Here is a 26591-nt window from a genome sequence, read left to right as displayed (position 1 = left end):
GAAAAATGTGATCGGACATACCCAGATTTTAAATATCGAATGGTTTTGTCGGTAAGTTTAATAAAACTTATGTGTAATAAAAATTATTTCTCTGTTATTATTTTTTTTAATTTTTCTTTTTATATTTGATATTATGTAGAGTAAATTTGTTTTTAACTAATCAAAACATATTTTGGATCCCACTTCAATAAAGCTAACTAAAAAATCAAACCAAAAATTTTAGTTTAAAAAAAAGGAAAAAATTTTAATGTTGAAAAGTATTGTTTTTTGAATTTTAGACACTTATCTTGTATTATGTAGTTCGTGTAACTTTACTATTTTATTAAAATAGAGTTTCTTTTTTTTAAAGAAGTAACAGTTTAAGTAAAAAATTTTAAAATAGTTTTTTTAAATTTGTTTCTGTTTGAGTAGATAAAACAATTATTTATTAACTAATTAAATCTTTAGATAGTTAAATAATTCATTATTTTTTTGACATTGTTACTAAGCAATACCAAGTTTCTTGTATAACTCAAACATCATTTGTATGGAATACATTTTAATGGTAATAAGGTCTCTTGGTAGATGAAGTTCTAGGTGTCTAAGATCTCCTTGGTAGATGAAGTTCTTGGTGTACATAAAAATTTATTGGTATCAGCAATTAAACTAATTATATTGTAAACAATTATTGCAGTGTCAATAGAGTTTGTTTTTTTACCACTATACAAATCAAAGTATATTTTGTATGATATGATCAAATGTGTTTCCTAGTAATAAGTAAACAACTTCTACTTTTGGTTGGTTGAAAAATAATACATCTATTTAATTGATAAATCATGTATATAAACAAAGTTGTAATGTTCAAAAGCTCTCAATAAGACACACAAGGCGTTACCTTTGTTTTTTGTGGCATGCAATAGCTGGATTTTAACATAAAGAATTTGTAACAACTGGATTCATAATTTTTACCATGATTTATTCATAATTTTTTCACAAAATAAGAATAAAATAAATTTAAAGATCATGTTAAGATTATTATTACAAGTGACATAATCTGTGACATAATACAAATAGCTAATTCCAACAAGCATCCAGCTTTCAGTCAGGTGACATTAAAAATTTTAAATTATTATAATATTCTTTTTGAAAGAACAAAACACATTATAATTTATATAAAAAAATTGGCTGTATTATTTTTTACCGATCTGCAAAAAACATGTATTCTGGTTTTTTTTCTTAAAATTTTTATATTATTTTAAATTTTTAGTATAATATTTAATCATATACAAAAAATAATTTATACATTTTCACAGTTACCAATTAAAAAAAATTTTCAATTTCAGCAATAAAAATTTTTTTGTTGAGAATTTTTTAACTTTTATATTTATTCGGGACTTTTTTTTTAGTAAATATATTCTGAATTATTTTTTTTATATATACATTCTGAACTTTTTTTAAGATATATATTCTGAACTTTGTTTTTATATATATTCTGAACTATTTGGATTTACTGTAACAACAATTTTTTTCAATTAAAATTTTGACCATCTTTTTTCTGAATCTTTATAAATTTTTTTTTTAGATAAGTGAGACATAAAGATGAGAGATAGAAGTGGTCTTGTATTTTAATTTTATTAAAAAAAAGTTTTTTTTAGGCAAATATTGCTGATTTCTCAGGTAATCAATGGATTACAGCTTTTCAAGAGAGTGCTGAGGCTATTTTAGGTGTTTCTGCTGAGCAAGTTGGTCAATTAAAAGATACGGTAAAAACTTTTTGTCTACGCTATAAAACTTTATTTTCTATTTGCATCATACTGTTGCAGTTTTTTATAGTTGTTTGATAGAATCTAATTGAAAAAAAATTTAGTTCATTAAGGAATTATCGAAAAAGATTATTATAATGTTTAACTAAATATGTATGTATGTATACTAAATACTATATCATGTTACATTTTGTGTAAATAAAAATCCCAAATCATGCCCAGAGTTACTGAGTAGCCAAAATAGTGGGTTACCTAGGGTTATGTAGTTATTGTTAGTTTTTTACTGCTACCTTAAGGCTGAATGGGATTCCTTTTGTAATTTTCTTGATGTCCTTTGGCCTGATGTCTTTTTTCTCTCTGTTGATAATTGCACTTCCCATAAAATCTTCTTTATTCAGTCAGACATAGAAACTTTTATTTCTTGTTGGTTTTAAACCAAGCCCAGCTCAAGCCTACCTCATGATTTTCACCATTTCGTGCAGCTGCTATATTTAACCATTAATCATTTTTTTCGACTTTTTTACAACTTTCTTGAAAACAAATGTCTTTTTATAGTTTCTAGAAATCAGTACAAAGTGGTACTGTCTGATTCATAGCATTATTTCTAGAATACTAAATCTCTGATTTATCTCAGAAATAAGGTTCTAGTCAATAGTCATCAAATCTCTAATTCACAGGTCTGATCTTATTATCACTTCTAAGGATAAGACTGAACCATTTGCAAATCACTTTTCTTTGATTCATCTTTTGAATCTAATGACCACCCACTTTATGTCATCCCAGAGAAACAGGTTAATTTGCTGGTGAAATTTAACCATAATGAAGCTCAGTTGCTTACTGCTTATAATTATCACAGAAATGTGGATAATTATATATTTTCTTATAAGAAAATAGTCTTCGGTCTTCATTCTCATCATCATCTTCTCTTTATCCTATTTACTTGAGAAATGAAAACAAGAGTTTTTCTTTTTTATATATATTTAAATCACTTTTATTGTGTAGTAAAAGCGCTCATGCAGCAAAGTTATTTGTCTTATTTTGATATGTTACTTTTTGGATTGTTGAGGAGGGTGGGATGCTAATACTTAATTTATGTGTGTGTATTTATATATTTACATATTAGGCTAGATAAAAAATCAAAATAACCCTTGCCTGTACATTATTAGAAGGCAACTAAAGAATATTAGTTCAATTTAAACATGAGTATCTTTTATGGTCAAAGTAAGATATGTAGCAAATCTGTTAAGTATGCTCTGATGAACTATAAAAAAAAAATAATAAAAAAAGTCATGCAAAAAAAAGAACAAATAATATAACACAGAAACTATAAATTTCTTAAAATTTTATAAGTTTATATATATATGTGTATGTATATATATATATATATATATATATATATATATATATATATATATATATATATATATATATATATATACACATACAGTATTGGACAAAACATTTGCAACCAGCATCGAACAATGCTAAAAAGTGTTCCTAATTTTATATGTCTTAAAAACGAAACAAACTATACTACCACAGCAAACAGTTCAGGAGTCTGGAGTCATAGCATGCCATGACATGAGCAATCAGCTGACAGGTGACAGCACACAGGCAGAATTTCGTTGACAAGTGCCATTTTGCAGCGGACAAAACAAGTGCAACTTTTTTGGTTTGTTTCATTTTCTTAAGCCTGGTCCGTGTCAACGTCACGGAAGTTTTTTAATAATTAAAGGAAGTATCCAGAAGTTTCCAGAAGCATGCAGAAGCTTCCAGAAGTTTCCAGAAGAAGCATCTGGAAGCATCCAGTAGCATCCAGAAACATTCAGAAGCTTCCAGAAGCATCGAAATAAAGCATCTAGAATCTTCCAGATCAGGTTCACACAGGTTCATTTTACTATATAAGAGACATGTAAATTGACATGTAATTCAGTCAGTATATGGAAGTCAATCAGACAGTATTATCAAGACAGTTTATCGAAGTGAGTTTTATCAAAGTGTTTTATCAAAGAACATCAATACAAGAAGTGAAATACAACAAGTGTTTCATTACATCAATACAGTCCACATCCAACCAAGACGTTGTGTTCCACAGAGCATTATTGTATCATCACAAGGTAAATGTAACACGGTAAAACTAAAATATTTAATATATATATATTAAATATTTTAGTTGTAAATAAATTTATTGAAGAAATCTTCGGAGTGTTCTTACCTAATATTTCTGATCTACTTTGTGCTGTATTGAATTGGATTAGTGTTTGAAAATTGAGTAATTCATACTATGATCTATTTTTACCGTATACACGATGATATTTATAAACAATTATATTCAAGATATTTTTAAATTATAAATATGGTGACTTTTATTCACAGTCACGTGTTTTGTTTATAATTACATTACTTGAACAAATTTAACAGTTTTGATACATTGAAGTAGACAATTCACGCATTTTTTAGGTAGGTGTGCATTATTTATCTGAATATCCATCTAATATTGCCTTGGCTTCTTTATACTTTATTTTTAACTAAAAAGTACATAAAAAATTTTTCAAATGTCTTGAACGCCATTTCGATGTTAAAAAACTTTAATTGTTAAATTCAAGCCTTGAAATTTTTAAAAACTTAAGTTAATTCAAGCCTTGAAATATAAGTAATAAATTTAGCGTGCTGTATCAGTCAGCCTTCTTTATTTTTGACGTGTCTAACTTTTAAAATGCATAAGTCTACATAACTGTTTGCGGAAGTGCTATTATTTGTTCGCATTTAATATATTTAACTTGTAATTTTATTTTAGGACGTGTCTCAATTTGATATGATTTTTAGTGAAGCTTGTTTCAAACCTTTTGTGTTTAAAGTTCGTGCAAAGATGGAGACTTATCAGGTATTTTACTGTCTTGCTAGTATATATTTATTGGCGCAGTTTAATGTAAATCAAGTCTGCATTATATTACGCTCGTTCTAATGATAGGATGAAAGAAAACTTAAATGTTCCGCTGTGTCTGCAGCGCCAGTTAACTTCAAACAAGAATGCAAAAGACTTATAGACGAAATAAAAAATCTTGAAAGACTATAGCTTAAAAGTTTGAGACTTCTGTGACGAATAAGCAACACGAAGACGTCAGTTATGTACAAACACTCTTGATGTAAAGCAATTTAATAAACATCGTGTAATTATCTAAAAACATATGGATGGAGTTAAAGTTATTTAACGCCTAATTCGTTTTTGTTTATAGATAAGTAAAAAACATTCTTTAAATCATATGCTGATAATTTTGTTTAGAGATGTCTGTTTAATTATGCTATGTATTTTTGTATTGTTTAGCAAAATAACACAAAAACATGTTTTACCCTAATTTTGAGTTTTTCGAGAAGAAATTTTTCTTTTTTGGTTAAGATTTTTCTACATAGTATTGTTTTTTCATTGTTTTAGGTTTTATATTATGACGTTAAATAACATTTTGGTAAACATAAATGACATACCTATTACAATTTTTAAGTTGAATTAATATAAAATCTAAATATAATATCTAAACTTTAACTAATTATTGATTTTTAAATTGAAAATTAACTTTAAGTATAAACTGAATCCACCGAGCCTGAAGGAGCACTAATTTTTTTTATTTGTTTTTATTTAAACCCTTCTCCCACTCAAACGCGAATCTTTAAAAAAGAATTATATTAGTTTACTTCCAACAAGGCTTCAAGCAACCACTATTAAGTTGAGAGTTATTAGAAAACAAGGAATAGTGTTAAAGAGCAAGAAAACTGTTAACAGAAGACTTGTAAAGATAAGAGAGAATTCCAAAGCATTGAAGTGTGGGGGACAAAACTACATGAATAAAAGTATTTAGAACATAAAGGGACAGATACAGTAAAAAGATGTGACTTTGGTCTTAATTGACGGAACTAAGGCTTGTTTGAGCATGATAGTACAAGGTGGTCCATAAGTCACTTTACATTTTTAAAATTAAATAACTTTTTTCTATTAATATATTTCTCTTTTCAGAATTAAAAACTATAATCTTTGGAGATTTTTGGTATAGATAAGTTTACAATAGAACAACGAGTGAAGATAATTGAATTTTACTTTGAAAATAGACGGTCAATTGTTGCAATGCAAAGATCGTATATGTGCCATTTCAATGTTCGACATCCCCCTAGTAGGCCTGCAATTAAGCACCAGTGTTAGCTTCATTTTTGTGACCGAAACGTAACGTAGTCAGACTTCATCTTCCCAAAAACCAAAATTAAACGTAACGAAATAATAATTCAACGAAGTTGAACAAAGTTGAACGAAGTTGAGCAGGATAACTTAAAATATTGAAAACTTCATCACCAATTTGCAATTAGTAAATATATATGAATGTTGCCTCAACTAATAGTTTCAACCTAAGATAAGCAATGGTATTAGGTCAATTTAAGATGTTAATTAATTACCTTAATGCATGAAAAACTAGGATATCAAATGTACTAAATCAAAACTGAAAAAAGATAATCAGGACTTAATACTGGCTATTGCCACATTTGGGTACCTACATTTTATTTATTTTGACTCTGGCTTTAACATCTTCTTAAATTTAATTTTGGTTATTTATACTAGCAATACAAATCAGTGGTTTTTAAAAGTTAATTAGGTTGTTCAAAAATGTATTTGGTTCAACTACGTTCAACTTTGTTCAACTACGTTTAACTAAGATGATTAATAGAAAAATACCGTAAATAAACGTAACGTAATTGAAACAAAACTACGTTACGTTTATTTACGTTCAACTTCGTTGACCGTAGTTGAACGAACGTAACACTGATGCTTACCTACAATATTGAACCTAATGATGCGTTTTCAAGAGCATGGGTCTGTAAGTGATAGGTCTAGAAGTAGACAAGGTCGTTCAGTACGTACACGTGAAAATACTGAAACTACGAGCTGTAGCATTGAAGAGAACCCAACCACATCCACTCGAATGCGTTCTCAAGAACTTGACATCTCACGGAGTTCTCTGCAGCGCATTCAAAGAGACTTGCACATGTACCCTTACAAGGTTCAATTAATGCAATCTTTACAACCACCAGACTTTCAAAAACGACTAAATTATGTTGTCAGGTTTCAGAGAGCTGTAAGAAATGACAATGAGTTTATTCACAAGTTGATCCTGGGAGATGAAGCTCCTTTCCATTTGAATGGACATGTGAATAAGCAGAATACCAGATTCTGGGGCACAGAAAGTCCACGCCAAGTTCATGCGAGTCCATTGCACCCGGTTAAAGTCACAGCATGGTGTGGAGTAACATCAGATAGGGTTATTGGGCCCTTATTCTTTGAAGATGCAAATGAAAATGCTGTGACTAACTGCTGAGAGATATCGAGACATGCTAGCGAATTTTATTCAACCTCAGTTAGCAAACATGGCAGGGTATTGGTGGCAACAAGATAGAGTAACTGCACATACCGCTAGAGCCACAATGCAGTTGTTAACTGCAATGTTTCAGGATCGGATAATCTCTCGTAATTCTGATTTTGAATGGCACGTTCTCCTGATTTGACAGCACCAGACTTTTGGCTTTGGGGATATCTTAAAGACAAAGTGTATACAAATAAGCCCCAAACTATTCAAGAACTTAAGGCAAACATACGAAAGGAAATTCTTTCCCTTCAACTTCAGATGGTAAAAGTGTCATGGAGAATAGCATAGAAAGAGCTCGACTTTGTGAAGCCAAGAATGGAAGTTATTTAAGAGACATCTTTCGTAATTAAGTCAGAACTAACTTACCGACTCTAAACTTAGTAATAAAAAAAGAATTAATTAAATACAGTCATTTAAGAAAAAGTTATTTAATTTCTAAAATGTAAAGTGATTTATGGGTCACCTTGTATTTGCAGAAAAGAGATGCTACATTGTTACGAAAGAGGGATTGTGGCTTAAGCTCGGCAGCAAAAGAAGGTTTAACTACGTTTACAATCAGTTTTCTGACCTTGTCTAGAGGAGAAAAAGCATTGGAAGAACAAGCCGAAATATGACAACAGTATTCCATAATGATCAGATAATGGCAAGCGCGATAAAGAGAAGCAACCTTAGCAGTTGTTGACTTAGCTACAAATTGTATATATGGTTACCAAGAAATGTCCAAAGTGAATGATAATCCAAGAAGACGTAAAGAAAAGGGAATCAGTGAGAGGGTTGCCATTAAACAAAACAGGATCCAGCATAGAACCTTGAGATACCCAAAAAGTTACTGGGATCAAAAAAGAGTGTTGGCCTTCTAGGATAATTTTTATACTGCGGTTAAAAAGAAGTGACTTAATAATCTTAAAATAAAAGATTGTCATCTTAAAATCAAATCTATTGTCAGAGAATAAGTTATTAAATTTAAGATGGGATCATAGATTAAAGATTTAATTAAAGACTCTAAGACCTTGCTAATAATAGAGAAAAGACTGATAGTTGGAGAGGTCAGAGTTTTTAAAAATAACAACCACATGCCATTTTCCAGCTGGCATAAAAACAATACTCAGAGTTAAACAGTTTAGAGAGGAATGAAAAAGATTCTGGAAAAGGCTTTTTGTAAGGTTGTAAGACATAGAATAATTTTTGGACCTTAAACCGTAGAAGAGTTTATTAAAGAAATTATGTCTAACAACTAATTAACTTTTATAATTGGAATGACAGGAGTGGTATGGCCATCGGATTCAAGAATTAGATTAAAGGAAAAGTCTATTGCAAATAGTCAACATTTGTTATCAATTTAATTGTTAAATATGGCAGTTACCATTAGCAAAATAAGAAATATGTTTAGGGAAATGTTCGCTGAGTATAAGAAAGACATAGAGTTACTAATAAAACAACAAGAAGAAAACGTTCTTAAACTCATTAGTGCAAATGCAGTGACAGACAACAAAAAGTAGAATTAAATATTATCGACAGTATGGAAAAAATTAAAAGACTCGAAAAAGATGTATTTGATATAAGAAAGTTTCACGAAGAACTCATTGAAAAAAAGATGAAAAGTAATATTGAATCTATCGAGAAAGAAAGAGTTTCTAAAAATGTAGCACATAAAAATATAGTTTACCGACCTTAAAAAAAAACTAAGAGAAATTGAAGATCGGTCACGAAGAAATAATCTCAGGATTGACTGAAAAAAATGAAAACGAAACATGGACGGAAAGTGAAATAAAAGTGATCAAACTGTTTGAACAGACTTTAGGGGTAAAAAATGTTAAAATTGAACGAGCGCATCGCTGCGGACGCAAAGATGCAAAAAAGCCACGTACAATCATGATAAAACTTTTAGATTACAAAGATAAAGTAGAAGTTTAAGAAAATTCTTTTAGATTAAAGGGCGAAAGTATTTCCATTAATGAAGATTTTTGCTACGAAACTAACGTAATAAGAAAAGACTTGAGAGAAAGAATGAAAACTGAAAGGCAGCCGGGAAAATTTGCATATATATCGTATGATTAGCTAATTGTGCGCAATTGGGTATCAAAAAAACCGTGCCAAGAAAGCAAGAGTTAAGTTTTATTGTTTTAATTGCAATTTTGTGTTTATACAAATGTATAAACACAAAATTCCTTTTTATTTTCTATTATTATATTTTATTATAATAATTTTATTTTATTTTTTTTAAAAACAAAAACAAAAAAATGGAGGAAAACCTAATAATTAAATTTTTTGATGAAAATATCATTCGCAGGGACGAAAATGACTCTGATAATTTTAATCAACAAATATTTGAAAGTCAATACCAGTGGTGTACGACTCGCAAGTTTTCTTGTAATTTAGCGAACGGGGATTCTGGGATGTCTAGAAAAGCCAGATTTATAAACAATAAAATTTACGTTAAGACGTTTTGACAGATTTGCAAAGATTTTGTAAAGATGGTTTTAAATTATTTTAAACAATAATGCTTCAATAAAATATAGCAGCAATATTTGTTTACTTAAAAATCAAATGGTTTATTTAAAAAAACGATGAAATATATATGTATAAAAATACCTTTTTATAGCATTTTTAATGTTTGCATTTTTGTTATATTTTGATTTATAAAAACAACCTTCAATGTGATTTTTGTTGTTCAAAATATAAAAAAAATACAAACATTAAAAATGCCATAAAGCGCTATTTTTATTCTTATATATTCTAAATGTTTTCAAAATGTAACATTGTTTAACAAAGTAAACCTGTTACTAATTGGTTTACTAAAAATATTAGTTATATGAACATGTTTTTTTTTAAACATATGTACGTTTCAATTCTTAACTGGTTAAATCGTATTTTATGTACGTAAACTAAAAAAGTTAAGAGCGCAGCTTTGCGTATTTAAAAGAAAACGCATAATTAACTACCCTCTTAACTACCCTCTGCAGTATGCTAGAAGGTTTATAATATAACTGTATGGTAGACAGCAATCAGGGTTTTATTTAAACAAACACAAATTTTTTTGACAACACTAAGATGAGGTTATATTCAAGTTTTGTAAATGTTTTAATATTTAGAGATTTTATTTAGTAGCCCAAAATTATACAACTGCTATATGAATTGTTTATCTGTTAGTATAAAACAACTCAAACGTTCCCTCTAGTGTTAATATGCTTTCATTATAGTTTTTATAAATATATTTGTTATTTTTATTTTCTTCATCTTAAATATAAAATAAAAATTGTTAAGCATATCGAAAACTTGTAATTTCAATTTAGCACATCTCAAAAAAATGAACAAGCATTTTTCAACTAAATATAATATTTTACTATTTATGAATAATACAAACAATTTTTATAGCATGAGCTAAGTCACAATTGTGAAAATTAACATAATAAAAAATTCATATATCAACAAAGTAGTGTATCAAATATGATGCATGTTTTGATTGAAGATTATATAGGAAAGTATAATTGCAGTTTTCTTTAAAAACTGTAATGATTCCTGCTTTATGTTTGCTTGCAACTGTCTTATTAATGTTTACATACAAAATAAAAAATTAGGCATACATATTTATATAATATAATGTCTTTACATATGTTTATATGTGCGTGTATATATATGTATATATATATATATATATATATATATATATATATATATATATATATATATATATATAATTCATACAAAAAAAGTACTGTTTACAATACAGTAAAAATTATTATTATTGTGATTATACGTTTGGAGTAAAATAGCAAGAATGTTTTAAAAGAGGTATTATTGAGTAAAGTCAAATATATAGATAGTAATAATTGTTTAATAATATATTACATATATATTATACTGCTGGTTTAGGTGAGTAGTGTGACGTCATACATCGACTGGCAAATAGCTTGACTCTCAGAGGAGTGCTGATACATCGACTTATCATATATATATATATATATATATATATATATATATATATATATATATATATATATATATATATATATATATATAAATTAGTAAAAGCACTCATCTAAATTTCTTCAACAAGTTGTTTTGCTATCAGTAGGCTCATCAGGAAGATAGCCATGTTCTTTAAGAACATTGAGCACTTTATTTGTAGAATACACTAACATAATTTATTTACATATATATATATATATATATATATATATATATATATATATATATATATATATATATATATATATATATATATATATATATATATATATATATATTAGAGATAGTCATTTTGAGGAAATTTTTGAAAACGAAGTACATACCCAGCTAAAGTTGGAGCAAATATGCTAAAACTTAGTAAAATTTTTTTTAAGGTCAATCGGGTGACCTTTAAGTCTCCCTCAAGACTAAAGTTGTTAAGAAATTGTTCTTCAAAAAAGGAAAAATAGGGTGTGTTCAGTTTGAGGGGATTTAAATGAAAAAAATTTTTTTTTTTTTTTTGTTTGTTTGTTATTTGTTATCTATATTTTCATTTTAAAAGGGTATGTCATCATTTTTTTTACATATTCTCGGTTAAAACGATATTCAAGAAATTAAAAAATGAAAAGTTTAAGTTACGCAAGTGGTTATGAAATCAGCAAATTATGTTATCAACCAAAAGAAAAACTATTTTCTATTAAACAAGTAATTTACCATTTAATAAAAATCTTTACAAATACTTTCAAGACAAAAATTATGCATTAATTGAAATAAGTATTTTAAAATGGACATCAATTTCCTAAGTCTACAATTTCCTCTTCTTTAGTTTAGAGAGTAACATCAGGCTTTCTGATAGTTTTTTTTTTGTAATATTACTTTTTCCCACACCAAAAACTTTGAAAATTGACCTTACTTTGTCGACGGTTAAAAGTCTGTTCTGCTTGTCATCTTCATTTTCGTATCTTTGCACAAACTGCTGCATCATTCCGATTGCTCGTTCAGAATGATCATTGACAACAATTAGCATTTTGGCAAAGTTTTCAAAATTCTTAAACGAAGACTGGTGTGCCAATATTGGGGTGGAAGTGACAACCAGTCTCTCACTCTCTGATTATCTAACCCTATCATTGAAAAAATTAAATATGAAAACTCATTAACCAAAAGAGAGAGAGTTGGTACCTTCATATTATTTATGATATTAATCTCAGCTATTCTTTCTTTGCTTCTATGTTTAAAAAAATCTGGATTCGGCATTTGGAAGGAAAGCAAAGCATCTGCAATGGCTGTTTTTTTATCCATAGAAATATTTTTATCCAAAAGAGCCAAGGGAATAATCGTTGAATCAAGATACCATGTATGCTTATAAAGAGATGCTAACACAGCGTCTACTGCCTCCGGATTGGAGCAAACTTTCTTATACTCATTTATCTGAAAGATTGCATCAAGATCAGACGCAGGAGATTGAATCGCTTTATGTGCTTGAAGGTACCACCTTGTGTGAAAACATACTATGAACTCGCAGATGAGTTTTAAATCTTCGCGTAGATTATCATTTTATTGCACAAATTTCAGTTGCTTGCACAAAAGCTGAAGTTTAAGGTAGTATAAACTCTTGCCTAAAAACCTAGCATGAAGAACAGCTCCAGTTTTCTTTAACTTGAAATGTGCAGAAGGGTATGAATACTGCATGGTTAGTTCAGCCAACTCTCTTCGGTCATTCCTCATTTTGCGTTTTTTAGTAATATAGGTCTCACAGTAATCTAAAGTTTTTCTTGCAGCTTCCTTCAAAACTGTTCCTTCAACGGTTTTCCAATCAAAAGAGGTCAGGTTATTTTTGTCGTATTTGAATTTAGGGTTCTCAAACATATGTTTGAACTTTACGAATAAGGGATTTTCAGGCCCTACGCTATTCTCTTTTATCACTGCTTCACAGAAATAAACCATTCTAAGCTCAATGATATGCCTACAACCTAGTAGAAGAAGGTATTTGTCTACCTCTTTTGCAATCCTAATAAGTGATCCTTTCTTAGAACCAGTATTACTTGAAGTTGTATCAAAGCATACTCCGCATACTTTTGAAATGAGGTCATATTCTTCTAGTATTTTTATGATTCCTATATACATATCTTCACCTGAAGAAGACGGCAAGGCAGGTACTCCAAGAAGATGCGACACCCCCTCAATAGTAACGAGCACAGCTAATCTTTCATTCTTCAGTCTTTTTTCCTGATTCATTTCAAACAAAGTCTTTCCATCAAAATGAATTATACAGGGATAACGGCTTTTTTCCACGGTCTTCTTTATATCTAATTTAGCAATTTCTGCAGTATCCTTGGCAGCTTTTTTTTATCTTTCTTAATGCTGTTGAAGCACTGGCTTTGCATTTTGCGATATCAACTCCACAATCTTGAAGAATTGCTCCAGTTACTTTTTGTAAGACATTCGGGGAGATATCATTTGCTGTAGCTATGATAGATACATTTCCATTAAAAAATATTCTTAGGGACTTTGGCAGTAATGTTACAATCATCTGCTCTTCTATGATGCCAAACTTCGGGTTCAAGTTCTAAATCAGAATCAGCGCTAGTGTCATTGAAACTCAAGTCTAATTCTGAGGTAGCGTCAATCTTAGGAGATTTGTCTTCTAGCCTTGTCCTCTTCCTCACACCTTCAGAAACCTAAAATTTATTTTAACATGGTGTATGTGTATTAACAAATAATGTATGTTAAATTAGCAAATTTTAATAAAAAAGGTCAAATTAACCCACTAAAAACAACATAAAACCTTTTTGCTAAATTTTCTATCTTCTGATCCCAAACTAAAATGTCTCGGTCCTTCCTGGTCTTCCAAAAAAGTTAAATCATCGTGCTTATCTTTATCTGAGCGTTTTTTATCCTTCCTAATTTGGTTCTTTAAATCTGTAGAACCAATCCAAAACAGCTTTATCAAAATTGAAATAAACTCCCCTTGATTAACCTTGTCTCTAGTTGTTCCTCTGTATTTATTTCTACTCAAATCTGAATACCTATTGTCCATCTTCATTAGGTTCTTGATAATATATTTATCTGACATTACTTGAAATCCCGCTTTAAGCCGTGGTCTTTTAATTAAGTCTAAAATGCATTCACGATCATCTACTTCACATCTTTTGTAACCCTAAATTTTGTTGGGAGGGCATGATAAAATTGTTGACTTCTTTACATTATGAGGAAGTAGTGATCTTCTGTAGGCAATGTGTTGAAGAATATCCATTCCAGTAGGGAGTTGAAGACCTTACGAAAAAAAAAATCAATATTTTAATTTTTAACATAAAGTTTGAACTTTAAAACAATTTTTTTAAATTAGATATGTACATGTAATTTAAAAAAATTCAGCTGGTTTAGCCTTATTTATGAAAAAAAGTTTGCTTTTGCTTGATCTGAGAAACCTTCTCTTCCCAATATCTTTTACAATTTTTTTTTCCATTTTTGTATTCAATCTAAATAGATTTAATGGTTTGTAATTAGTTAAAAACTTCAATACAATTAACTTTATATTGTAATTCGATTAATAACAATCATGGAAATACGAAAGTTATTTACAAAAATAAAATAATGTAACGCAATTTCACGTACATTTGTTTATAAAAACTCTTAGTGACTTAAAAATACAGTGCAGGATCTTCAGCACATTTTCTTCTGCATTATTTTATAAGAATTTTTTTATTGTTGCCTATTTTCATAACCTTGCGTAACATAAAATTTTCATTTTTTCATTTCGAATATATTGTTTTAACCGAGAATATGTAAAAAACATGATGACATACCCTTTTAAAATAAAAATATAGATAAAAATAACAAAGAAAAAAAAAAAAAAATGGAGATAATTTTTTCATTTAAGTCCCCCTCAAACACCCTGAACACACCCTATTTTTCCTTTTTTGAAGTACAATTTCTTAGCAACTTTAGTCTTGAGGGGGATTTAAAAGTCACCCAATTGACCTAAAAAATTTTTTGACTAAGTTTTAGCATATTTGCTCCAACTTTAGCTGGGTATGTACTTCGTTTTCAAAAATTCCCTCAAAATGACTACCCCTAATATATATATATATATATATATATATATATATATATATATATATATATATATATATATATATATATATATATATATATATATATATATATAGAGAGAGAGAGAGAGAGAGAGAGAGAGACAGAGAGAGAGAGAGGAGATTTATATTTTATTGTAGAGAGCTCAATGTTCTTAAAAAAAGAGAGCAATAGTAAATTATTAAAAATATTCTAATAATCTAATTTTTACTTCGACAGGCTGTTTCTCCTTCTGTAGGTTTATAAAAAAACTACCGGATGAAAGAAAAACCCTCAGAAAGAAAAACAGCATATATATATATATATATATATATATATATATATATATATATATATATATATATATATATATATATATATATATATATACTTTAAATTGTTTAAATGTAGTATTCTATACTACATTTAAACAATTTAAAGTAAATGGAAAGAAAAATAAATTAAGATTGATTGAATCATGCTATAACAAAGTGAAAGTTGTAATTTTTTATAAATATTTTGTTGTTTATGTTTACATTCTGGCTGTACTTCACATCCCAGAAGTCTTTGTGTTAGCAATTACGAGAATTTAATGCAAATTTTGCCGAGTCGGACCCCACTGGTCAATACTATACAGTTTTCGAATCTTTCCAATATCTACAAAAAAAAGGAAACTTTTTTTTCAATTTTAAACATTAATGTTCGAAGTTTAAAAAAAAATTTTGAAAACTGTAAGTTTTTGTTGGATGAATTAAAACATGACTTTAAAATTATTTGTTTTACGGAAACTTGGTGTAAGTGTGGCGAAAAAAAATGCGGAATTTAAACTAATTAATTACAAATCAGTTCACCAACCACGTAATTTTGGTATTGGTGGGGGCGTAAGTACTTTTATCCACAACTCAATTAATTATAGTTTACGTAACGATCTCTGTGTGAATGAAATAGATTGTGAGTCATTATGTATTGAATTATAAAATAAAAACACAAAAAACATAATGGTAAACGCAACACACAGACCATCATCAGGTAATTTAAAAAAATTTAAAACTCATCTGAAATCATTTATAACAGCTATCAATAAAACGCGAGATCATGTCTTTTTGGCTGGTGATCTAAACATTGACCTAAAAAACATGCTTCAAATAATAATGTAAAAAATTTTATAAACACTCTTCTTCAAAATAACTTAATTCTAACAATAAACAAGCCAACTAGAGTGACTAACAACTCTTCTACACTTCTTGATAATATAATAACTAATAACTTTCATAACACAGGTATAATCAAAACTGACTTATCAGATCATTTCCCAACATTCTTAGTTACTAATAACATAATAAATAACAACATTTCTTCTAAAACTACCGTATTTAGGCGACAGATCGATGAAAACTCTGTAAAACAGTTTCAAAACCTTTTAAGAAACAACGTTGATTGGAATCTGGTATTGCAATCAAACGATACTTTTAATGTTCATGTATAAAATAAAAATGGGACTATCTCCTAAAATATTTCAGTCCTATTTTGAAAAAGTAGTGCATAAATACCCGACAAAATTTTCAAATAATAACTACACGTAATTCTCCCTAAATATAATTCAAAACAAATTACATATTTACTCCCTAAATATAATTCAAAACAAATTACATATTTAATTCAATATCGTGGACCTTATTTGTGGAAAAAGTTTTCTAATATTGCAAATACGAAAAAAGTTAGTATACATCAGTTTAATAATGAATCGAAACACGTGTTAATACTTATGGATTTTAACATATCCGATTTTAAATGTCTCTTTTAAAATAAAATTCAATTATATAAAATATTCTCAGAATTTATCAACTTTTTTTTTTTTTGTTTGTTTGGTTTTTTTTTTGTTTTTTTGTTTTTTCATTATTTTAGTTATGGTGTTTCCTCTAATCTTAAAAGTTATTGCTGAAATCTTAGTTCTTGAACATTTTACTTTTTAATGAATTGTTATTTATTTTACTTTTAATTTAATTGGTTTTAAAATATACATGTATAAAACGGTTTTTGTAAATTAAGTTTTATTTTATTTTGAATTTTTTGTTCTTTATTTAAATATTACTTTTTTACAAGTTGTTATAAATTTTATTTTCATATTTTTCAATAAATACTTTGTATAATATACGTATATAGTGCGGCTCTTGTAAATACGTGCTCTTTAACTAATTAATTTATTTTTTTGTTTTTCTTTTTTACTTTCCTTTAATTTTTTCTTGTTTACTTGTTTTCTTGTTTACTCTTAACATAAATACATTTAAAAGAAGTTTACATCTAAAAGTATGCAGTGTTGAGAAAAAGAAGGACGATAAAGAACAAAGAGATAGACAGAAGAGATGCTTAGCGGAAACACATAAAAGAATGATCAGAGGAAGTAAGGGGTCGTCCATAAATTATGTGACGCTATAAGGGGGTTTTGTGACGACTTATGCATAACTTGCTACTTAAGTATTACGATTTTGTAACAAAGAGGGGAGTGGGAGATTAAAAACGTTCGAAAATTCCGTGACGTAATTAATGGAAATAAATGAAACCTCTTTCAAATAACATCTTTTAATTGGCGAGATGATTTTGGAAAGAGCGTGTTGAGTAGACAAAATAAAAGATAATAAAATACCTAGAACAATAGTTCTAAATCTCTTAAACATTAAGAACAAACATAGTATTCAACGTCGCCCAATAAACATTAAGAACAAACGTAGTATTCAACGTCCCCCAATAAACATTAAGAACAAACATAGTATTCAACGTCGCCCAATAAACAAAATTTTAAAATATAAAAATGTCTATTTTTAACTTATTACTTTGTAATTACGTAAACAATGCCGTATCTTAAAAAAAAGTTCATTAAGTTTTATAGTTACATTTATCCACACAGTTAAACCAAAGTCATATAAAAACTCTTCACTCTCAAATTTAGTGCTTGATGAAACACTTGGGTTATACAACTTTGTGTGAATACGTTTTCAAAACAGTTTAAACAAGAAGTTATACCCTGACAAAATGAGTAAGTTGATAAAAGAGATACTCGATAAAGTTTTTATATGATATCTTATAGCTAGAATATATCTCATGCTTATCTGGTTAGTTCAAAGCAAAAGTTCTTTTTGTAAATATAAGGCTAGCTTGAACATATATTTCATATTGGGGTTGTAGGTGTACGTTGTTTACGTAATCTTTTGATATAACAAGAAAAAATGGTTCCAATTTAAGGCGCTGACACGATCTACAAATTCTGAAAGCAATTTATAAAAAAAACGTACATCGTTTTGAACTTCGTCTATTTCACTGTAATCTTTTTTCAACTTAATGCTTAAGGTTGAAAGTCTTGTTTTTGCTAACAAACTAAAAAAAGAAAATAAAAAACTATTTTCAAATTAAAAAAAAAAAAAGAAAACTTAAAGTCTGTTTTTGAAATTTTTACCTAGATGTTTGAACACTATATTTTTGGTATTTATTTTTGGTAAATTTTGTAAAAGGTAGAGATCCTGGTATAAGTCTTGCTCTAGCTGAATCTATAAAAAAAAAATCTTACTTCAATATTTTCAAAACAACGTTTAAAAATATTATTATAGAAACATAATATATTTAAAATTTAAAAGTTTGTGAACCTGCGGGTTCATTGCAGATTTGGTTTGTGATAACTTAGTTATATCGTAGATGTTATTCATAAAAGAAAAAAAAAACACTTTTATGTAGTTGTTTATTGAATTTTAGTGTCTTATATTTTCAAATCAATTGGAATAAGTTTTATATTATACAAGGATGTAACCAAGGCATTAGAGTATATGATTTTAAACATGTCCATTCAATGTCAAGTATACTTTGACAAGTGATAGTATTCTGTATTTGTTTTAGAAACTGAAACGCATATTTTCGCTTAAAACTTCACATTCTTTCGCTTAAAAGTTTACATTTAAAAGAAAAAAAGTTATTAAGAATATAAATAGCAATTATTAGTAGTAGAAGGACTTCAGTTACGACTTAAGTTTAAGATTTAAATCCGATTTCTGTTCTAGTTATGATCAAAAATATCAAAGCTATTTTAAAGTGCACATTGTTTTAAAGTGCACATTGTCTTAAAGTGCACATTATTTTAAAGTGCACATTGTTTTTCTAAAACTTTTGCTACTTCGATTAAAGATTGTTATATTTTCCATAATTATCTTATCTCCATAATATATCTTTCCAAATAACTCCATAAACCCAGAGCGAATAGTTTTCATCAGAGTTTTGATATTGGTGATAATAATGGTATGATTTACTTGATCCAACTGCGGACTAACAAAAAGACAAATTTGTTTTTCACAAAGAATTTGTTTCACAAAGAATTTGTTTTTTTGAAGAGTGAACATCAGTTAGTACCGCCACCATGGTCCCCACAAGTGGAGGGGCGGTTGGTACAATAGCACAAGCCCTGGAGGTAAAGGAGGCCCAGTTAAAAATTATGCACATAATATATATATATATATATATATATATATATATATATATATATATATATATATATATATATATATATATATATATATTAATACACACACGCGCACGCACAACAGCTTTACAGTTGTATTTAAAGCGTAATCAAATGACACCTTTTTGGACCGTTATGTAATCTATTTCCCGCGTTTTTCTCACAGTTTTTACTTGATTATTGGATAGGTAAACATAATTTGGTCAGTAAATTTTCATATTAATCATTTACCTTAATTGAACTTTGTTATAAAACCAAATTAGAATCGAAATAATAAGTTCTGAAATTATTTGAGTTCTGACATTTATATAGTTTGAAATTATTATTGAGTTCTAAAATTTATGAAAGTTGTATTTGTTGTTTAGGATTTAAATTCTGTCTCAGAGTTATCAGATTGTCAATTTATTAAAACATGTCAAGCTTAAATTACAAACATAAGTCCAGAGCTCAAAAGAGGAAACTTGAAAATAAGATGAAACCAAAAGAATCTCGTGGTAGTCAATCAATAACCAAGATTTACTGATCTAAAAATAACAGCCTTCGAAGGTTTATTTAAGATTGTAAAGAACATAACTGTAGTATCGATGTGAGAGCTGAAAATCACATCAATATAGATTTGTCAGTTCAAAAATTAGGCCGAGGAAATGCACATAGGTCGATTGCTTCTGAAGAACAAGGCATAAGAGAAACAACCTAAGGATAGTGTGGCTAAAAAAGAATTAAATACCGACAAAGTATCTGAATCTAATCAAATTAAAAAATCGGAGATAGATTTTGATGACCCAGGTACATAGCCCAAATTTATTGCAGATAATCTGCGCTAATTTACAGAAATTTCTTACAGCTTTGAGAAAACTAATCGAATTTATGAAAACTCACCAAGAGATCTACAAGAAAGAAAGTTTTATAAACCTTTGTTGTTTACAAAAATGAAGGATAAATTAGCAAAAGATCATTTTCCTAGAGAATGGTTGGCATGAAGTATGACAAAAAAAAAAGCTTTATACGGCCCACCATGCCGTATTTTTTGCGATCAAAATAATAAAAATTTTGGCAGTTTAGCCCGGGTCGGATTTTTCCCTGAAAAATTACCATGGAAAAATTTTATAATATTTTGCCCAATCAAGAAAAGAGCGCTGAACATCGAAAACAATGTTTAGGTTGGAAAACCCGTTTTAAGTCATTGAAAAGGAAATGGAACAGACAAACACTTATAGCTCTTTTACGGATTATAAGTATTACATTATTTTTATCATCTAGAGATTTAGCATTTTAAGGAGAGAGCATAACGATTGGGGATGTTCATAATGGCAATTTCTTAGGAATTTTGTAATTGAATAGGAAGTATGATAAAGTGACGCATCAACATCTTGCCAAAGTTCAACAAATTCAGTTAAAATTAAAAAGTATGAAAGGTCACATCATTTGTCTTGGTATTCTCAAAATGAACTAATCAAGTTATGTTCAGACAAAGTTCTTCAAACTATTCTAGATCAAAGAAAAGATGCTATCTTCTATGGATTACCAGATGATTCAACTACGGATATTTCCGCTCCGGATATTTCGATATTGAACAAAATGTTCTCTTCTAAAGCATACATCACGAAATAAAGAAAAGAAAGAACTTGAAGTAAACGAGCGTTTCATAGAACTAATAATCTTTAAAGAAAAAACAGGAGAAAAAATAACAGAAGAAATATTTGCCACTCTAGAAAGATACAACATATCTTTCCAAGATCGTCGTACACAAGGTTACAAAAATGGTTCAAATATGTGTAGAAAAATAAATGGTGTTAAGGCCCGCATCTTAGAAAAAAACCAATGTGTTTTGTTTTCTCCATGTGGAGCCCATTCGTTAAACTGTTTATTGACTCCTATTGTGTAGGAGTCAATGCAGCAAAAATAGAGCCTGATGTAAAAACCTTTTTTGTCAGCGTAGAAAGCTTCTACTGCTTGTTTTCTCACAGTTCTACACAATGGAAAGTGATGAAAAAGCCGTTATTATTATACCGTTATCTCTTCTTAGTCTTTCCGTAACAAGGTGGAGTGAAAAAATTCAAGCCTTTTGACTAATTGTTAAACATTATCCCGGCGTACTCTCTGTGTTAGATGATATTCTTCAAGGAACTGTTTTAGAACTAACACCTTCAACAAAAAATATAACTAAAGGCTTAAAAAAACAACGGCTAGAACATTAATGCTTTTTACTTTTTTCACATATAATTTTTAATTATAACAGATAAATTGTTGGATACGTAATTTTTTTTAAAGAGTTAAAAAGAGTCAAAACATATTTGTTTTTCTTTGGAATCAAATTTTTCATTATATATCAAAACATTATAAATCAATCTATATAGGTTATCATACTCTTTAATCGTATTTTGGAGAAGCGTGCTCTTTGCATTCTAAAGCAACTTCGTTAAAGTCAATACTATTTTCTTGTCAAACTTTTTTTAAATATATAAGCTTTTTTTTGAATAATTTGAATTAATTGTGTAAAGTAAAAAAGTCACACATTTTAAATAAAAGTTTAATTTTTAAAAGTAAGTAAACGCTTTGTTTGTGAGCCCGATGGAGGAAAATTTTTAACTGAATTTTTGTTTCTCATACATATAAAAGTAAAAAAATATTAAATCAACCGGTAAATAGTTTGATTTGTTCTTTTACGTTTAAAGACTCTAGTGACAGTTTTGCCTTTCATCCAAATTGCATTTTTAGACAGGGTTTAGACCAACATTGGCTTCTAAAACGTCCTCTACAGTTGAATTAAGGTAAAAATAATTGTGCTTGCTGAGAACAAGTTTAAATAAAATAGTTCCTTTAGTTATAAACTTTAGAATAAAATAATCAAAACAGTTAAGTATAAAAAATGTAATAGCCAACGAATTTTCCAGTAATAATAAATAAAAGATATAAAATAATTTAAAACATGAAATATATTTTCGTATTTATTTTATATGTTAAAAATAATCTTCCTGTTTGGAACAAAATAAAAAAATCAAAGTTTTGACGATGCTTAGTACATCACAAATCCTCTATCATCAAAATATTTTGTATCTTCATCAATCTTAGTTTCAATCTTTTTTTTATTTTCTATATTTTCTATATTTCTATTGGAATTTTTATCACTCAGAGACATATCATTGTTTCTTAAAATTACTCTTCCTTGACGATGACCAATCGGCGGAAAGCGAAGTATACAGTAACTTAGAATTGCTCCCAATAGATGAATAACAGTGGTAATCCAAGATAGAATAAGAGTCCATCCGCCATGCATTGCTGACATTTTATTAGTCAAAATTTGAGCATACACCATCCCAGTAGCATTACTTTGACCTATGAAAGAAAATGAAATACTATTACTATTGAAATGAAAAATAAAATAAAAAAATGAAATGATGAAAAAATGTCAGCATTATATTTATTATAAAAACGAGTAGCAAACAACAAAATGAGGAAATCTATTTTTAAAATTATTTCTCTTTGAGAACCGAATCTAAAAGTACATTTATTTATCTATAGATTAATAAATGTATTTTTAGGTTCATCATGTAAAACATAAGGATAATAAAGATGAATAATATGACAACATTATTTGATAATGTTAAATGGAAACTAACCAATTATATTAGTAACAATCCATTCTAAAGGTATGAGCCTCACTAACCAATAATATAATACACATATGCCAATAAACAGTGGTAATATAAAAGTTGTTTAAGCGCTCTTATTGCTTATAGAAAAATATCTTTAACATATAACGCAATTTGTAAAAAATCCCGCTTTTTTACAAGTATTTCTAAGATGTCATATTAATACGTAATTAAACTAACATAACGGGTAACATAACGGTAAAACATAACGCCTTTCACTGACAAAAGAGTATGTAAATAATTTTGGGAAACATAATGCTAAGACATTTTTTACTAACATAACGCTTAATTTTTCACTAACCGTTATGTAACCGTTATGGTAGCGTTATATTTTTTACAGCGTATATATTAATATACAAAAGGAAACTTGGTATCTGTAAACTTGGTAAATTGATGGAGAAAAATTACGGAAAGGTAAAGTTTATACATAATATAATATATTATGTGTAAATTTACCTTTTCGTAATTTTTCTCCATAAAAAGTAAAACAATAATCTCACATATTTTACTCAAAAATAAAATGGAATACCAAGTTTCTCCGTTAAAAGTTAATGTTTTATTTAATTTATTTAAATTATATATTTTAACATATTATGTTGAAATATATAATTTAAATAAATCAAACAAAACATTAGTTTTAATGTTACTAACGTCAAACACATAATAGCCTGTTATAGCTAATTATGTATTGATTATAATCTACAGTCAAATTTCAGCCGCTGGGCTGAACACTAGTATCTTTAAAACATATAACAGTTTCTTACCTCCTAACATTCCAAAAGTTGAAATTATCACGCAAATTATTCGCCATGTTTCTTTATTTTTCCATTGGAAACATAAAAATATGCTACTGGAAAGTGCCACAATGTTAAAAGCAATTGCAACGAAAAATAATACTAGTATAATATCCGGTATTAAATCTAAAAGTTTACTTTTAACTATATTGAAATTTTCAGTAACAAAGTAACCAAGTAAAATTTTTAGTAATTAAGGTATTAAAACAGTTGGTAAAACTAAAAATAAACTTAAAAAATTAGTTACATTATTACCTTCATCTTCCAATAAAACGTTAAACATAAAAAGTGTTTTTCTAAATGTGCATTTTCTTGTCAAGTTTTTAGAGCTTGTAATGCACTCTCGAAGAATACCGAATTCATAAATGTAATCGGGTTCCTTATAGGTCCACCATGAGCATCCAAAGATTGATCCAAAGTTACCACAAGACGCCAAAGTTAGATAAATCACAACAACTGCATGAAGTGTGATTGAGACGTAGTCAAAATTCATTTCAATGAAATTTTTTATGTTTACAGTTTGAGAACTGTCAAAAAATCTCAAAGCAGTAATGTGAAAAGAACTTCAATTTAAAAAAAAAATTCCTTTATCTTCAATTAAATTATAAAACTGCCTCAATATTTATAATAATTAAAGTTAATTAACAAGTACTTTGTAGTATTTGCTATTTAAAAATATGACTAGTTATAAAACAAGCAATTACGTCATCTGTCTCAAATTTTTTTAAAGGATAGCCCAAATTAGTTTTCTAATAATTATCGAAAGTAATGAAGAAAAATAACTGCTAATAATAACTAATAATTTTAGTTCAATTAAATCATTATGACAATGTTTTTGTGATTTTATCAAAAATTAAAACTTAAGGAGATAATTACAACAAGAAATATTAAAGACAAGGAAGTTATTAATACAAGAACGCGATAAGTTAACTGCTCTGACTTAATAAGGAACACCAATAACTCTTATCCTTTTATTTTATTTATAAAAACTTTTATCTTTACGTTGTCAGAGATAAAAAAGCAAACCTATATAATTCTTTTTAAAACTCCAACATTATTATCCACTCGGACATTTTTAAATCACGTCAAAAATTGCTAAGGTAATAAAAACAATATTTTAAAAAGCGCAACTATGAAAACCAAAATTACTTTAATTTTTAATCTTAAACAAACGTGTTCTGTTGGCATTTCCAGATTTTCTTTTTGGCCAAACTAATAAAAAAAGTAAAACTTTTACATCAACAACATAATAACCATAAGTTTTTGGTTATGATGTTGCTGATGTAAATTTAAAAAAAGGATCAATAGATTTTGGGATATTCTGTCTGTTACAAGCTTTTTCATCCTTTTTTATTTAAGAACATACTCAGTCGGTATTTGGTTCTAAAAAGACGTCTTTTCAACGTTCAAAAAACGTTCTGAATGTCTTTTTAGGACCAAATGCTAGCTGGGTAAGTAGTCTCTCATCATGGTTGCGTTCCATCAACACTTTCAAATCTTTAAGAAATCTGAGAAGCAACAAATATGCCAATATTTATTTTAGCTTTGGACAGTTTCGGAAACATTAGCTGAATTTCTTGAGAAGATCCGCCTCTATGGTCTAAAGCCTTCAAAATCTGCTTGCCAATCCCAGTTTGGTGTGAAGCAAAACTTTGACAGCCGATTTGCTTGATTGCTGCTTATCCAGCAATCAAGACCTGCTTTAAAACTGTTAACTGACTCGCTTAACAAGCTATTCCATAAATTAGCCGATCTATTAAATAGAAAGTTTTCACAACATGCTTGCTTAGTGATTTCTTTGACATATTTAAAGCTGTGACCTCTCGTTTGAGTTTGTTGAATACTATCATATCTCCTCGTTGTCTCTTTTTTGTCAAGGTAGTCAAGTCAAGAGCCTTTAGACAATATTCATAGTTGATTTTTTTAAGTGATGGTATTAATCGAGTTGCATGATGTTGGACTCTAATAACTCAATTTCTCCCTTTCGAATAGGTGACTAAACGTGTACTGCAAACTCTAACAGTGGTCGCACAAAAGAAACATAAAGTATTCTCAGCAGTCTAATATCAAAGCAAAAGAAGCATTTTCTTGTCCGACCCAACATTTGGTTGGCTTTGCTTACGCATTTTATTACATGATTTTTCCATTTAAGATTGCTTGAGAAGATTACTCCAAGATTACTTTCTGATTCTGTTATGTTTGACTTTTGTTCATTGATATAAAGTGGTGATTTTTTGTTATTCCGGCCAAAGTGCATGACCGTACATTTTGAAATATTAAATTTCACAAGCCAGTCTTGAGTCCACTTAGAAGCTAAATCAAGATCTGATTGCAAAGAAAGAGTTGATGCACTGGAAAGCATTTCATTCAAAGTTTTTGCATACAGCTTGGTTAGATTTTTTAAACTTCAAATTGTTTATAAATAGTACAAACAAGAGTGGTTCAAATTTAAATTTAAATTAAAAGATTTTTTTTTT

General features: G+C 28.3%; 3 protein-coding genes across 3 annotated transcripts in view; 1 reads left to right on the top strand and 2 right to left on the bottom strand.

Moving 5' to 3' along the window:
* Nucleotides 1–5092, top strand: part of LOC100196971 (replication protein A 70 kDa DNA-binding subunit) — an 81913-nt gene extending 76821 nt beyond the window's left edge. The window contains exons 20-23 of the mRNA XM_065807454.1: nt 1–51; nt 1635–1742; nt 4540–4626; nt 4714–5092. The exon at nt 1–51 is cut by the window's left edge and continues 60 nt beyond it. Of these exons, the coding sequence (XP_065663526.1) occupies nt 1–51; nt 1635–1742; nt 4540–4626; nt 4714–4818 (351 nt within the window). The 3' untranslated portion in view covers nt 4819–5092. The remainder of the gene's footprint in view (nt 52–1634; nt 1743–4539; nt 4627–4713) is intronic.
* Nucleotides 5093–11938: 6846 nt separating this feature from the next.
* LOC136085833 (uncharacterized) lies at nt 11939–14362 on the bottom strand. The gene is made up of 2 exons (XM_065807453.1): nt 13881–14362; nt 11939–13773 (listed from the first exon to the last, which is right to left on the bottom strand). The coding sequence occupies exons 1-2, from the start codon at nt 14166–14168 to the stop codon at nt 13582–13584; spliced, it is 480 nt and encodes a 159-aa protein (XP_065663525.1). The 5' UTR covers nt 14169–14362; the 3' UTR covers nt 11939–13581.
* Nucleotides 14363–16728: 2366 nt separating this feature from the next.
* On the bottom strand, nt 16729–24700 carry LOC124816189 (uncharacterized). Its single transcript, XM_065808489.1, has 7 exons — nt 24370–24700; nt 24085–24240; nt 22691–23003; nt 19317–19474; nt 18618–18708; nt 18457–18538; nt 16729–16755 (listed from the first exon to the last, which is right to left on the bottom strand). Exons 1-7 carry the CDS (start codon nt 24605–24607, stop codon nt 16729–16731), a joined length of 1065 nt encoding a protein of 354 aa, XP_065664561.1. The 5' UTR covers nt 24608–24700.
* Between the last annotated feature and the right edge of the window lie 1891 nt (nt 24701–26591).

Source organism: Hydra vulgaris, chromosome 10, assembly GCF_038396675.1.
Source record: "Hydra vulgaris chromosome 10, alternate assembly HydraT2T_AEP".
Classification (NCBI taxonomy): Eukaryota; Metazoa; Cnidaria; class Hydrozoa; order Anthoathecata; family Hydridae; genus Hydra; species Hydra vulgaris.
This window is presented reverse-complemented; position numbering and strand designations above follow the sequence as displayed.